Source organism: Capsicum annuum, chromosome 3 (genome assembly GCF_002878395.1).
Source record: "Capsicum annuum cultivar UCD-10X-F1 chromosome 3, UCD10Xv1.1, whole genome shotgun sequence".
Taxonomy (NCBI): Eukaryota; Viridiplantae; Streptophyta; class Magnoliopsida; order Solanales; family Solanaceae; genus Capsicum; species Capsicum annuum.
The window spans coordinates 245,162,936-245,179,072 of NC_061113.1; the positions used below are offsets into that span (position 1 = coordinate 245,162,936).

The window sequence follows — 16,137 nt, forward strand, 5'->3', positions numbered from 1 at the left end:
AGCAAGGTTGTTTTCGATAGACCCCCGGCTCAAGACTCTTATATATATATATATATATATATATATATATATATATATATATATATTATTCATGAATTCATTTACTACATTTTTTAATTCTTCGTATTTTAAAAACTATTTTTGATTTAACATTTTTTTTATATGCAGAAAGAATATGTCATTTTTTATCTTCATCTTCCTCCATTAATGGTTAAGGTACACCACTTTAATCAATTTGTGTTTCCTTACATTTATAAAAGTCAACCTTTTGCTGTTTTTGAATAATATATATACATGCATTGCATTTTTTATTATGTACTAAACTGCTGTTTTTGAACAATATATATGCATGCATTAAATACTTTATTGTGTACTAAACTATCTGAAAATTATGACACGTGGATATTCATGGTGCCATCACAAATAATATTTTGTATAATAATTGTATATCATACTTTTCATCTATTTTAACATTTTAGATTCATGAATCTTCATCATTTAAAGTTACAAAGCAAACATGTTTGTAGTTTCCCAAAATAGTACTGTTAATTTAAAAAAAAGAAAAACAAAAAAATCAAAAAAGAGAGAAAATGTGCATGATTTTGTAAAAATCAAGAGGCAAGAAAGTACTAAACATTGAGGATGCTACTCAAGTCATGTTTATTAAACCTAATGGTTATTCTTTGCTTTCTAACAATGAACTAACCTCTTTATCTTTGCCAAGTGTTGTTTCTTCATGTTGGAAGATTATGATCTATTTTTGGAAGAACTACCAAGTGGGTTGCCTCCTTTGAGAGGAATATAGCATGAAATTGACTTTTTGCTGGGTTCTCAAATACCTAACAAAGCGGCTTATAGGAGAAATCCTCAAGAGACTAAAGAATTGCAAAGACAAGTGGAAGAACTTGTGAATAAAGGTTTCGGTGAGAGAAAGTTTAAGTCCATGTGCAGTGCCCGTAATTCTAGTACCCAAGAAAGATGGGACATGGAGAATGTGTGTAGATTGCCGTGCCATTAATAAAATTACGATAAAATATCGACATCCCATCCCTAGACTTGATGATATGCTAGATGAATTGTCTGGTTCTACCTTATTCTCGAAAATTGATTTGAGAAGCGGATACCATCAAATCCGAATGAAATCCGGAGATGAATGGAAAACCTCTTTCAAAACTAAGTTTGGATTACATGAGTGGATGGTGATGCCTTTTGGGCTAACCAATGCACCAAGCACTTTTATACGACTAATGAACCATGTGCTTAAGTCATTTATTAATAATTTTGTTGTGGTTTATTTTGATTATATTTTGGTTTACAGAAAGTGTTTGGATGATCACATGCAACATTTGAGAATGATATTTGATGTGTTGAGAAATGAAAAGTTGTATGTGAATTTTAAAAAGTGTTCTGTTTGTGTGGACCGTGTTGTTTTCCTTGTCTTTGTTGTAAGTTCAAGAAGAGTTGAGGTAGATGATGAAAAGGTAGAAGCTATTAGAAGTTGTCCAACTCCTACGTCCATTAGTGATGTTAGAAGCTTCCATGGGTTGGCAAGTTTTTATAGAAGATTTGTGAAGGGTTTTAATTCTTTAGTCGCTCCTCTAACCGAGGTTATTAAGAAAGATAAGCCTTTTATTTGGGGTAGAAAACAAGATGAAGCCTTTAGAATCTTGAAAGAGAAACTTAGTTCCACTCTATTACTTCAACTTCCCAACTTTGAGAAGATGTTTGAAATTGAGTGTGATGCTAGTAGAGTAGGCATTGATGCGATCTTGATGCAAGAAGGGAAACACATATCTTACTTTAGTCAGAAATTAAGAGGAGCTCCATTGTAATATTCTACCTATGACAAGGAACTCTATGCCTTAGTGAGAGCTTTAAAAAATTGACGACATTATTTGTGGCATAAAGAGTTTGTGATTAAAACCGATCATGAGGCTTTGAAGCATATTAGGGTCCAAAATAAGCTTAAAAGAGGCATGACAAGGGAATAGAGTTCATTGAGTCTTTTCCATATGTGATTAATTATAAGAAAGGTAAAGAGAATATTGTGGCGGATGCTTTATCTAGAAGATATGCATTGATGAATACCGTGACATCTACATTGATTGGTTTTGAGTGTTTGAAGGATTTATATTCTAATGATGATGATTTTGGAAAAGTTTTTGGAGAGTGTCAAGTGAGCTTGAATAGGTGTGTGCAAGTTGTTAAGGAGGGAAATGAAGTTAGAACTCCTAGATATGAATTGAAGAAGGGCTACTTGGTTAGAAATGGAAAACTTTGTGTGCCTATGTCTTCATGGAGAGAGTTGTTTGTGAAAGAGGCACACAATGGAGGTTTGATGGGTCATTTTTGAGTGTCAAAAACCTTAGCTATTCTTAGTGAACATTTCTTTTGGCCTAAAATGATAAAAGATGTGCAAAGAATTTGTTCTAGGTGTTTGGATTGTAAGCATGCTAAATCTTGTACCCAACCCCATGGCTTGTATACCTCTTTGCCTATTCCTATCGGTCCTTGGCTAGATATTTCCATGGATTTTGTTATTGGGCTCCCTAGGACTAGGAATGGTAAGGATAGCATCTTTGTTATTGTGGATAGATTTTCAAAAAATGGCTCCGTTTATTGCTTGTCATAAAAGTGATGATGTATCTCATGTTGCTACTTTATTTGTTCATAATATGATGAAATCGCATGGTGTTCCCCAAACAATTGTTAGTGATAGAGATTCAAAATTTCTTAGCCATTTTTGGAGGTGTTTGTGGGGAAATTTGGGAACCAAATTGCTATTTTCTACTTGTCATCCTCAAATGGATGGCCAAACAAGGTGGTTAATAGAATATTAGATAACATGCTTAGAGCTATGATTAAAGGAAAGTTAACTTCTTGGGAGGATCAATTGAAATTAATTGAGTTTGCCTATAGTAGAACTATTCATAGATCTATTTGGTATAACCCCTTTTGAGTGTGTTTATGGCTTTAATACTTTGACTCCATTGGATTTAACTCCTTTGCCCAAAGATGTTATTGTGAGTGTAGATGCAAAATCTAAGGTAAAAGCTATGAAGAACATCCATGACAAAGTAAGATTGCAAATTGAGAAGGCTAACAATGATGCAACCAAAAGAGCCATCAAAGGACAAAAAAAAGTCACCTTTGTACCTGGTGATTGGGGATGGGTTCACTTTAGAAAGGAGAGATTTTCAAGCAAAAGGAAGAACAAGCTTATGCCAAGAGGAAATGGACTTTTCAAGTGCGTGAGAAGATTGGAGATAATGCTTACAAAGTGGACTTACCAAGTGAGTATTTGATTCATAATATTTTCAATGTTAGTGATTTATGATATCTTTTTGATGTAGGATTGGCGAATTCGAGGATGAATTATTTCGAAGAAGAGGATAATGATGTACATTAAAGTGATGCTACTTTAAGAAGGTTTTGATACAAGAAAGACAAGGAACACATGAAAACACACTCCATCCTGAGGCGGAATAAACTTAAAGTATATCCACAGTTCCTTGGTTTTAAGCATGAAAAGATTAGTACAAATGTGACAAAGTAAGTGGATCAGATAAGCATCAAGAAAAAATGACAATAGGCCGAAAGTCATTGTTTCTCACCATAAGATGGTACCGAGATCAAATGGTAGAAGCAACCAAGGACTTAGGTCTCGCTCACTCTTAGTCTCCCCTAGGATGTCATCCTCAAAGTTAAGCATACCCTCTTTATCACCATTGGAAATATCATGAAAAAAAAGAGGTTTAAGAAAGGTGTTCCACAAGTCAACTTCAAATAAAGGATTCTCATGCATGCACTTACTACTAGTTTCAAAATCTTCACCAGGCATATGTCCAAGATAAGAAACACATAGAGAAGAAGTCGATAGAATTTCTAAACACGTATAAGTTTCTCTTTCACAAGAGTAGTCCTCACATACATACAAATCATCACGGGCAACCCAAGGACTATAATCAAAACGTTCTTCACAAGGACAATCATAATTCAAGATTTCTATACATTCAATCAAATCAAGATCATCTTCATCCGATTGATCATTTTGCTCACCCTCACTAGTTGTTAGCAACTCACATACAAGCATCGACTCACCTTGGTTTTCACAAGGGTGAACTAGTGTGTGAATACTCTCGTCACTTGATAATAGAACCGTCTTTAAGTTATAAGTGCTAGCACTAGATGGACACAAATCATTCACACGAGGAGAATCAATTTCGTCATCTAAAGAATCAACTAGTGCTTGTGTGCCTACAACAAGAGTTTGGTCCTCATGCGACCTAACAATATCAAGAGTATCAGAAAAGAAAGACTCAAACACCTTTACCCTGGGCAAAGTCGAAACTACACCCACTTGGCTCCTACTAGCCGCAACACAACATTCTAAGTTCATGTAGGGAATAAAGTTTTTACCTCGTAGCTCATATGAGTTACGACCTTCCTCTTGACATGTGCTCGGGCATCCCACTTTCTCTCTTTGGCCTACCATATGATCCAACCTTTCATTTTCCATAGCTAGGTTTTGGGACATAGTAACAAGGTAGGCCAAAATGGCATTGGTGGTATTGTTGTCCTTTGGTTGAGAGGTTGAAGCTACGAGTTCTCTTGTAATTGTACCTAAAAAATAAAAAAAACAAGCCTATAAAACAAAATACAAGTTAGTTCGAAACAACCTCACTATACCTTCACACACTTGATCGGCGCACACTTGGATTCACAAGTGTTGAAAGTCGGCTTGTACTTCGTGAGTGATTGAGGGATGAGTCTATCTTTGCCCAGAATAGCTTTTAGTTTGAGTTGACTCAGAGAAAATTTATTTACAGACTTGAACCAATAAGATACAACAAATTCACTAAAGAGAAAAGCATATAACAAATGCTAAACACGAATGAACGAACACAAGGACTAACTAACAATCTAGTAGATGAGTACTAGTTTGCCAATTAGTATTGGAACCAACGAAATTGAAACTAAGGAACAACAAAAGGAAACTATGAAATCTAAAATTTGAGCTTAAATATGTTGCGTGAACAGTAAACGATAATCTGGCAGCCACGTATTGGTTGCGGTTCTTTAACAATTTTTATTTTCCAAAGTTGGAAGTTTTGGTCAATTTTTTAATTTGGGAATTGGTGAAATTGGTTAAGGAGGGAAAAATAAGTCTTGGAATCCTCTTTAAATTTTCAAAAAGGAAGACTTGACTTTCTTTGTTCTCTCTCCTCAAAACATGGCCCTTAATTCATGAAAAGTTATTGGTAAGTGGTCGTTAAAATCTTTGGTGGTTGAGGAGTCTTTCAAGACTAACAAACTTTACACCTTTTTCCTCCAACCTTTTAGATCTAACATACACTTTTCTTTCAATAAAGGATGAAGATTAGTGAAGAACACCAAGGATACAAACTTTTAAATTTTGGAGTGTAAGGTTCAAGTTGGTCTCACACTTTAATCAACACTTTCTGAAGTTTCACCTTTCAACAACAACTTCAACAAAAGGTTCTTAGGCCACCAATTTATAACAACATCCACGGCCAAGCTTAAGAACAACAAGGCAAAACCACACGGCCAAAAATAGTGCTCCACAACAATGTTCAACAACAATGGGCCAAGTTTATGTTCACAACAACAACATCAAAATACAAGCTCAAATCAAGATATAGACTCAATGTGTTAGTAAGGAACAAAACTAACACTTAGAGGCAACAAAGAAAAGTTAAAATCTCGGCCAAGTCACAACAAAAACATAATTTTCGTCCAAGAACACAAAATGGACAGATTGCTCTCTTTTCTGGAATTTTCAGTTTTCAACTTCTTTTTTTTTTTATTTTTCAACTCTCAAGCCCAAGATTAATCTTGTTAGAACAAAATCAAAGATGAATCTGATACCAAATGATACAAGAAAGACAAGGAACATATGAAAACAGACTCAAAAAATATTCCACTATATAGTTCAAGAACCGAGGACCCTTTTGAAGATCACTCTCGGATTCGACAAATACAACAAGAATACAAGAAACAAGGGTATATTTGACAACAAATCAGCCATCACAAACTAAAAAAGAGATTAACAAGATAACAAGATGAAGAACAAGATGAACAATAACACAATGGAAACAACAATATACGTTTTTGACTAGAAAACAACAAAGAGAACAAGAAATGTAAAGAGAGGTAGTGAGACATATATTATTACAAGACCTAAGAACTAGGGTGTGTATTAAACACCTAAACCCTTAGAAACATGTAATAAGAACACCTACACTCTTTGTGGACACAAGAGAGACCTCAATCCTTCAAGCACCCAACGTTCCAAGCCATGAATCCAACACGAGTGATTCCACACTCAAGTTGAAACCTAGTTTCGATTTTACCTCAAAGGAGAGAGGACCTGGTGTTTCAAAAGTCATACAAGACTTACAAATATCATGAATAATCTAACACTAAATGACCTAAAATGTTCTATTTATAGTAGGTTATAAAAATAGTGTTAAATGTCCAAAAGACCCATTAGTCAAATCCTTCACTTTGGGCACCCTTGGAGTGTAGTTTGTGGACTAATGTTTTGGAGCCTATTTGGGCCTTCCTTTGCACTTCATGTGTACGCTCCAAGTCTCAGGTTCAATACATCTCACATACGTCCATCCTCGTGGTCGTACTTGTATCAGGTTTGCTGCAGTAGGCTTGAATCTCCTTAAAGAGAGCAAGATATCCGCGCCTCAGCTGAAAAAGAAGAAAAGATATTTCTTTATTTTCTTCACTTTTAATTTTATTGTAATTTCACCAACAATATATATATATATATATTCTCGGTGGATCCCACTAGTTAATAGTTTATATATCTCCTATAAATTAAAATTTTTGAAGAGATCATCTCCAAATTATATATACAATGAAGCAAATAGCAGAAAACCAAATAGACTAATGATATTATTAATGGGGTGAAATTTTTTTGTGAAAAATGAGATTTTTCTTACCAAAGCCACTCGTCTACTCTGACATGAATGCTGATCCCAAAGAACCTCTCGGGCTGAAACGCTTCAGAATTGTGCCACCATAATTAGGAAGTACAATTAACAATCAGAGAAAGAGGAACATTATTTGCCTAGCGTATGTTGGAGGCAGCCCACCTTGCAGAATGTAGACTGCAGGAATGTCATGGTAAAATTTCAAGATGAAAAGCAACTTCCTAAGCCATTGCTACATACAACATAAGAAATCAAATACGTGGAGATGCAACAACTAACAAAGGAAATTTTCGCCTAACTGTAATTCCAAGTGCTTCATCCATATCCAAATCTTCAGGTTTTGTTCCATTTGGTAACGAAAATTCAAAATGAAACAACATTCTTGCCAATGCCAACTCATTCACAACTTTAGTGAATGTAATTCCGGGACAACCTCTTCTTCCAGCACCAAATGGAATTAACCCGAAATGTAACACTTTGTAATCCACAGAACTGTCCAAAAACCTTTCTGGTTGAAACTCCTCCAGATTTTCCCATATGGTCGGGTCTCTGGAGATGGCACAGGGACAAACAAAGACTTGAGTTCCAGCAGCTACGTCCTAGCCCAACACTTTGGTGTCCTTTATTGCTTCTCGAGGAAGCAATGGCACCGGAGAATGAAGGCGTAGACTCTCTTTGATCACTGCTGCAAAATAAGGCATGTGCTCCAAGTCGTCCTCTGTTACATGTGACTTCCCTTCAGTGACTTGTCTCACCTCGTCTCTTAATTTTTGCTATGTTTTTGGATTCCTCATGAGTTCATTCATTGTCCATTCTAAAAGAGTGGAGGTTGAATCTGTTCCTGCAGAAAACATATCCATTATAATAGCTTTAATTGAATCCATTTCAACCTTAAAACCCGATTTGTTTTCATTTCTGAACTTGGAGCAGTATATCCACAAAGTCTGCTGACTCTTCCTCTTCGTCATCTATTTTCGTCTCCGTGTTCCTCAATTACACCTTCCAAAAATGCGCTAACCTCTGCAGCCACTTTGGCATTTAAACCATTGAAATCACCAATATTTAAAACATCCAAAAATTCAACAAACTCTAATAACAATGTCTTAAACTTTTTCCCTTCTTCCCCGTCACAATACTTCCTTCCTAATGCCACTCTACAAAGCACGTCAATCGTTATGCTCACAAACAGCTCCGTCAAATCAACAACTTGTGAACTGTCAATTGAATCCTTAATCTTTTTTAGAAGAAGAGAAGTTTCCTCTTCCCTGATTTTGCTAAAAGATTGGACTCTTTTATTGTTCAAAAGCTGAAGCATGCAAATACTTCTGGCGTTCCTCCAGTACTCACCGTATGGGGTGAAAGCCACGTCCTTGGGTCCGAAAAAGAGCTTGCTGGGAATACTTGACATAGGCTTTTCAGCAAAGCCCATGTCTTGGGTTTTCATGATCTGTGAAGCTGCTTCGGCTGATGATGCGATCAAGACAGGCACGCTGCCGAACTGAAGCATCATCATTGGACCATGTTCGTTAGATAGTTTTTGGAGCGAACGATGTGGTTGTAGGCCCAGTTGATGAAAGTTTCCGATAAATGGAAGATTAGGAGGAGATGGAGGAAGATTTTTCTTGGATTTTTTGGATGAAAGCTGGAAAAATAATAGTAGAACAAATGACAAGAAAATTAACAAGGGAAGAAACGCAAATACGGATATCATTTTCTTTTCGACTGTATTTAGTTTTTATATTTTGCAAGAAATAGAAGAGATATTGGTTAAATGTGCATGGTTGAGGATTGGGGAGTTGTTCTCCTTTTATAGATTTTTATTAGAGAGACCAAATGAAAGGAGAATGCAGCCCATGAAGGACAAGAAATTAAAGCGACAATTTTGAAAAAATAAAGCTAGGATTACTTCACTTTATAAGTGATTAACACGTTTGGTGTAATGCATAAGGAAAGATAATCTTCAAATAAATTTATATTTTTGAAATGGGGTTGGGGAAGGGATTAAAAGGTGAAAGTTAGGTAGCTAACTAGAACTACTAAAATTCTCCAACTCCTTTGAATTCAAACATAGAAAACAAAAAATATTTTTACTAACTTATCATTAATTAATAAATACTTATAAAAATTATATAAATCTTTGGTGTTTTCTCGATTATGTGAAAATTTTATTTATTTAAAGAAGGGTAAAATTGGAAGGACGTCATTAATATCTTCTTGGTCACCACTTATTCTTCACATAGCAGCTAATGAAGGGCACACTGAAGTAGTATGTGTGCTGCTTGCATGTATAGAAGATCATAATAATAATTACTAAGGAGAAACTCACGAGCATGACGGATGCTAGTGGAGATACAGCCCTGCACAAGGCCGTGCGGATCCAACATCTAGATGTGGTTAAGCTCTTGGTGACAGAAGATTCTGAATTTGAATTTCCGCCTAACCATGCACAGGAGACGCCACTCTATCTGGCGTCTGAATCTGGTTTTCATGGTGCTTCAATTAATATCTTGATATCCTGCAAGAAACCAACTTATGCTGCAGGTCCATGTAACAGAACGCCGCTGCATGCAGCAGTAATTCAGGAACATAAAGGTACATAATTTTTTGTTATTTGTTGTATTAATATCTAACTTCAGTTTACTTTCCCATAATCTGTTGATGATTTCGTAATGTCTGTTGTGGAGCTATATTTGCGAGAATATCTAACCCCTTATTTGTGCATTTATCATGTTGACACATCCAGATTGCATTAGATCACTATGGCGTTGGAATAAGCCTTTATGCGAGGAACTTGACTTATGGGGTTGGAATTCACTGCACGTTAAATTAGGATTGCAAGACGTAGTTTCTGCTATGCTGGGGTGGAAAATATCCTTAGTGTACCTTCCTACAGGCAATGAAAATGACTGAACGACAGCAATTCACATTGCAGCCAGTGAAGGTGATCTAAACATTATAAATAAGCTATTAAATCACGTACATATATTCCTGTAGTCTGTCATCTTTCCCCGACCCCACACATAGCGGGAGCTTGTGCACGGGGCTGCCCCCTTGAATTCAATGTTTCTAACCTTCCACTATTTACCGACTGAACCCCATCACTTTGTTAAGGTACTTAAGAAGCAACATGTGATGATATTCTCTTGTTTTTCTCTTTTTCTTTTTTTGGTTCCTTCCTTTCTTAACTTGTAAAGTTGAGTATGTTGCAGCTGCCTAATGTGTTAGTCATACAATTTGGTGTTTGAAGTTGATAAAGATGCTACAAGAGCAAGCTACTTGTCACGATCCGAACTAGGGCCTGGCCGTGACGGACATCCCAAACCATAAAGGCCCGGGACGCCCTTCTCTATCTGGTAATCATGTACAACACTCATTTAATAAAAGAAGATGTGGAAACATAATCTGCTACGGAAACATGGTGAATTCTGAATTCAACATAAGTATGGAAGTTGTAGATCAACTACATCTAAATAACATCTGACTCAGTCTGCGAAATCTCTACTACATGAAAATCTTACAACTGTCTGAAATCTGGGACAAGGCCCCCAGTAGACCAAAACTAAAATAAGTGACATAATCTGGAAAGATAGACCTTCTGAAATAAAGAAGGCTCACCAACTGAATACTGCAACTCTGTCTGATAACAATCTACTGCTTTTCTAGACCCCTAGACTGAGCCTCAGAACCTGGAGGGAGGAGGGGGGTCAATATAGATGTACTGGTACGCAAAGTAATCCAAAATAAAATTTGTATATATACATAAAATAGTTGGAGAGCAATTTGTCAAAATGTCATACATGAAATAGTTCTAAAATGCATGGGCACCTTTTTGAAAAGTCATAAATCATTCTTAACAATGCAGCTTCTAATCTTCGTATTAATTCTGAGTTAGGTGGCACTCCCCTAAAATTCTGATATTCCACGGACAGTATGGAATCCACCATTGACTTGGCGGGGAAGCCCCCACCTCGAGTGTGCTACAAGGGTTGGAGTTTCTGATTCTGATACGCCACACGGCACTAGGCCAACGTAATATAATATACCCGGATCGGTAAATCACGGTTTTGGACAATGAATTTTATGAACTCATGCCTTCTTCAGAGAACCACCTAAGCTCTCTTTATGCCCAATTTTATCCTGTTCTGAATCATGCATTATTCTAGTTTTCAATATCTGAAAATTCTGACTTTAAACATGGATTCTATTCTATTCTGAATTACCATGGCATAATCTGAATTGGTGTCATCACACCAAGACTTGCAAGTCCTATTTCTGAGCCATGATGCATCATGCATAATTCTTTCATTAAAACATAGTTCAGACCACCCAAACATGCAAATAGTATAAGAGATTTCATGTTCCGAAAGCATAAGTCAAAACTATGCAAGAACTCTTTAAACATAAGGTGGTCATGTGTTTTTGGGAAAATCCATGTACTCTTTCATTATATGTATTTTCAACCTTTTTCAATACAAACAACCCTCTCTTTTGAATTCAAGACTCATAACCAAATCATTCATAAATCAAGACACTTCGTAACATGCTTTTCAATATGCATTTCAAAAATAATTCATATCATGTGAAACATGGGAACAATCACACCAAGAGAGGGATTTCATGTGATTCATGCTCTCAATTTGAATATTAACTTAAATCACATACTTATATATATATATATATATATATATATATATATATATATATATATACAATTTCAAATCAATATGGGGAAGGTCAAAAGACCAAAACAATACCGTCAAGATTTCTAAAGCATGAATGTGTTCATAAATCTGAAAACCCCTTTCTTAAAATCATGATTTCTATGCCCATGAGATTTTAGGAAAACCCCGCGTACCTCGATTTCGGAGAATAATGAATGATTCTTGAAGCTTACGTATTGGGGATTCCAAATCTCTAATTATATTCAAAAACTCACTGTTGAATCTTGAATTATTTGGGATTCTTGTTTGAAACCCTAGAGAACGTTCTTGATGAATTTTGGTGAAAGTGTATGTGTTTAGGTGCATTTGAGATTAAATCCCGTGTTTGGATGGGTTTGGGGCCATGGAAAATGTCTAATTTGATCTTGGAATTTAAAATCCGAGATTGGAACGCTGTAAAAGGCTTCATCGTGATGCGTTGAAAATCGCGGTGAGCTACTGGAATTGACAATTGTCAATTTAAGGCTCATCGCGACGCGGTGGCCAGTCAATCGGGAATGCTGACACTTAAAATGCTCTAACTTCTTCACCGAGTGTCCGTTTTAGGAGAATTTGGTATCGATGGAAAGATAATTTTAAGATCTTTCATTTGATATATAGTAGGTCATACAGTTAGTTATATAAAAGGAGCTATGGTCGATTGAAGTTGACTCAAGTTTCGACGCTTACTAAAACTCGAACGATAGGAAAGCTTTCAACTTGACCTTGAGTTAGGGGACCTTTATGATCTCAATTCATGCTCAAATAGGTTACCACACTACATACTTGATTAACATGGAAAATTTGCATAGGATTTATGGCTTTTGGATCATCTACGCATAGAAATGACGGTTTTTATTCTAGCCCGAAACACGGGGCGTTACACTACCATAGATAATATTACTTGTTAATAAGAAGTACCGTTGCTTTGGTGAAAGAATAGGCCTTGTGATCTGAAACTTCCTATGTAACTCACATAGAGACTCGGTTCTATGTTACAACCTTGACTGGCTTGCAGTTCTTCAATCTTTTTGTATAATGTTCTTGAGTGATAGATATGTCATCAACATCTTGTTTCAAAATTAATATGAATTCATATTATATAATGTCCTCATTATTAAAGATACCTTACTTTAGAGCAAGCTATATGATGTTCGATCGGAGTTTTCCTCTCTCAAATGAAATATGCCACTCCTCTCCGATACGATTGGAGCTTTAATTCTAGTATGTTTCTTTACACTGCTCATCAAACAATCCTTGCTAAACACAGTACCTGCAATTTTGGACAGGTTGTTCTAGTCCCAGTATAGCTAATCTGAGCCCCTCCGCAAAGATTCCAGTAACGGATTCTTGTAGAGGAATATGTTGTGTTTAGTGCAGCCACGGTAAAAGGCCTTTTCCGGAGCATTTTACTTTGGTATCCTTCTATGAGCCTCTTCTTCTCTATTCTTGAATTAGATTTTAAGTTGTTGGAAATGTGCTGCTGGTTTTCAGTTTGGATTTCGTAGATCTGCGAGGAGCATATATATGTTGAGTAAAGGGAAAAGGAGCAATGTCCCCTAGTCCCACACCATTATTATTTTGGTAAGTTTCCTCTTTAGCTCATGTAAGTTGGCTACAAGATTTTCTTTGTTCCTCAACCTAAATTACTAGTCATGTTTTGTTCGTTTCTTAATTAATTGACTACTCTACATGTTTGTTTTTATGAGAAAAGAATCAAAAGATGAAGTGAATCTTAAGAGATCTAAGTATTACTTTTGTTTTAGGTGGTTTAATAAGTTGTTAAAACTGTTTATGTTCACGATATTCTTTCAGTTTTGACATGAAGGCGAAATACGAGAACATCAAAATCCCGTTCTTGTGATCAAGGCAAACACCAGATCCCGTTCTTCTTTGAGATTCATTAAGAATCTAATTATTTTTTCCTGTTAGGATAAGAGACATCATATCTGTACAGATTTTCAGCACATAGATTTCAGATTATAAATGTGTAATATTTGTGTAAATAGCTTTTAATACTTAGATATAGGAGATATTCTTAGATATGTAATAGTTAGGAATGACTGATATTAGGGGACACATGGCAGATATTAGGCGATTCATGGAAGATCTTTAGGGATGTACAAGGAGAACTCTTTCTATTTAATGACAAAACTCTCAACTTGAGAGATCATTCAGCAAAATTGACATTTTCTATATAATAATATTTCGTCCAGAGAAAGCGAAGGACTCATAGGATTATCATTAGAAGATCTTGGATAAAACACACCAAATCAAAAGGAATGGAGTCGACCTTGTATAATGCAGCGATGAGAGGCAATATCGGAAATGGCAATTTTCTGCTTGCTGATCATTTGAAAAGGAATGAAGAAAATGGCTACCAAGTCACTCCAAAGGGCAACACGGTCCTCCATGTCGCATCCCTCTATGGAAACTCCCATTTAGTGGAAGAAGGCCTTAAGATCACTCCGGCATTGTTATGCTATAAAAACAAGAAAAATGAAACCGCTCTTCTCATAGCAGCTAATGAAGGACACACTGAAGTAGTACATGTGCTACTTGCACGTATAGAAGATCATAATACTAAGGAGAAACTCACGAGGATGACAGGTGCTAGTGGAGATACAGCCCTGCACAAGGCCGTGCGGAGCCAACATCTAGATGTGGTTAAGATCTTGGTGAAAGAAGATCCTGAATTCGAATTTCTGCCTATATTCGAATTAGTCTAACACTGTATCTGGCGGTTGAATCTGGTTTTCATGATGCTTTGATTAACATCTTGGAATCCTGCAAGAAACTAATTTATGCTGCAGGTCCATCTAATAGAACGCCGCTGCATGCAGCAGTAATTCAGGAACATAAAGGTACATAATTTTTGTTATTTGCTTTATCAGTATCAAATTTCAGTTGACTTTCCCATAATCTGTTGATGATTTCATAATGCCTGTTGTCGAACTAGATTTGCGAGAAGATCTAACCCCTTATTTATGCATTTATCATGTTGACACATCCAGATTGCATTAGATCACTATGGCGTTGGAATAAGCCTTTATCCGAGGAACTTGACTTATGGGGTTGGAATTCACTGCACTATGCTGTTAAATAAGGATTGGAAGACGTAGTTTCTGATATGCTGGGGTGGAAAAAATCCTTAGTGTACCTTTCGGCAGGCAGTGAAAATGACTGGATGACAGCAATTCACATTGCATCCAGTGAAGGTGATGTAAACATGATAAATAAGCTGTTAAATCACTGCCCCGATTGTTGGGATATGCTTGACAGCAACAATCAAAATGCTCTTCATGTTGCCGTACTGAACAATCAAGACAAGGTAGTCCGCTTCTTATTAGACTCTGATAAGTGCGACAACCTTGTTGATGAGCCAGAAAGCGACGGCAACACTCCTCTCTATTTGGTTGTACCCCACTTCATACAACATTCTTATGCAAAGTGACAACAAAGAAGGTAAGCTGTCTCATATTTGTTTTTCAAATACTGATTGCGACCGACTCAATATAAACTGTACTATTGATAAAAACAGGAGAAATTGGTGGAGGATTTGTGTAGCATTGGCCGATTTGAAAAACGTGACTTTGAGGTAAAGAGGAAGTACGAGTACATGCACAATCCAAATGCTGAAACGGGAACAGGTTTCAAAATGCAACTGAGGGAAGTTGATCACGATAAAACTAAAAAGGCAGATCAAATAGAAGTCGAAAGTATTATGAAGGCAGCTCAAATTCATATTGTTGTGGCCACTTTGATAATGACAGTCCCTTTTGGCGCTGGTATCACATTGCCAGGAGGTTTCGAGAGCGACTCCGATAGTCCTAATCAAGGGATGGCGATTCTAATAAGGAAAACAACATTTCATGCATTTGTTGTTTCCGATGCCATTGCCTTCACATTCTCGGTTGTTGCCATATTCATCTACTTCCTCATGGCTGATACAAGTAGAGATCCTCAAAGTAAGAAAATTGTAAAGAAGCTTTATGATCTCGCAGGTATTTTTCAGTGCTTATCAATGTTAGCAGTTGTAATTGCATTTGCAATGGGTATGTTTGCTACCTTATCACATTCCCTTGGTCTTGCCGTTACTGTCTGTTCCATAGGTTGCCTTTCTATTTTGTTGTACTTCTTGGTTGTGATCTATATTTGTAGATATATGAAGAATATAAGTGAGTAGCAGAGTGACATGAATGCTAGCTACTACTTGTACTTATTGCTTGCAAATATATAATTCAACTACATATTTCAGTTTTTACCCAATGCCTTGAATTACATATGAAAGATATGGTTTTTTAGTCCGTTACATGTTATTTTAGTTATACATCCTTTGTCACATGATATAACAATGTATGTAAGATCATTTTCTTCTATTCAAATTATAAGTGGTCACAGGAGATCATTTTATCGTCACCAACAATGCTATAGACCCAATGTACCTTCACTAAATAATTCATGGTACA

General features: G+C 36.3%; 2 protein-coding genes and 1 pseudogene across 2 annotated transcripts; 2 read left to right on the forward strand and 1 right to left on the reverse strand.

Annotated features, from left to right (window-relative positions):
* Positions 1-7,219: 7,219 nt before the first annotated feature.
* On the reverse strand, positions 7,220-8,679 carry LOC107864907 (annotated as a pseudogene).
* A 619-nt stretch (positions 8,680-9,298) lies between these two features.
* On the forward strand, positions 9,299-9,878 carry LOC124896874 (putative palmitoyltransferase ZDHHC13). The gene is made up of 2 exons (XM_047408736.1): positions 9,299-9,560; positions 9,712-9,878. Exons 1-2 carry the CDS (start codon positions 9,299-9,301, stop codon positions 9,876-9,878), a joined length of 429 nt encoding a protein of 142 aa, XP_047264692.1.
* A 4,072-nt stretch (positions 9,879-13,950) lies between these two features.
* On the forward strand, positions 13,951-15,854 carry LOC107864908 (ankyrin repeat-containing protein ITN1-like). Its single transcript, XM_047408737.1, has 4 exons — positions 13,951-14,346; positions 14,463-14,532; positions 14,776-15,083; positions 15,210-15,854. The coding sequence occupies exons 1-4, from the start codon at positions 13,951-13,953 to the stop codon at positions 15,852-15,854; spliced, it is 1,419 nt and encodes a 472-aa protein (XP_047264693.1).
* The last annotated feature ends 283 nt before the right edge of the window (positions 15,855-16,137 follow it).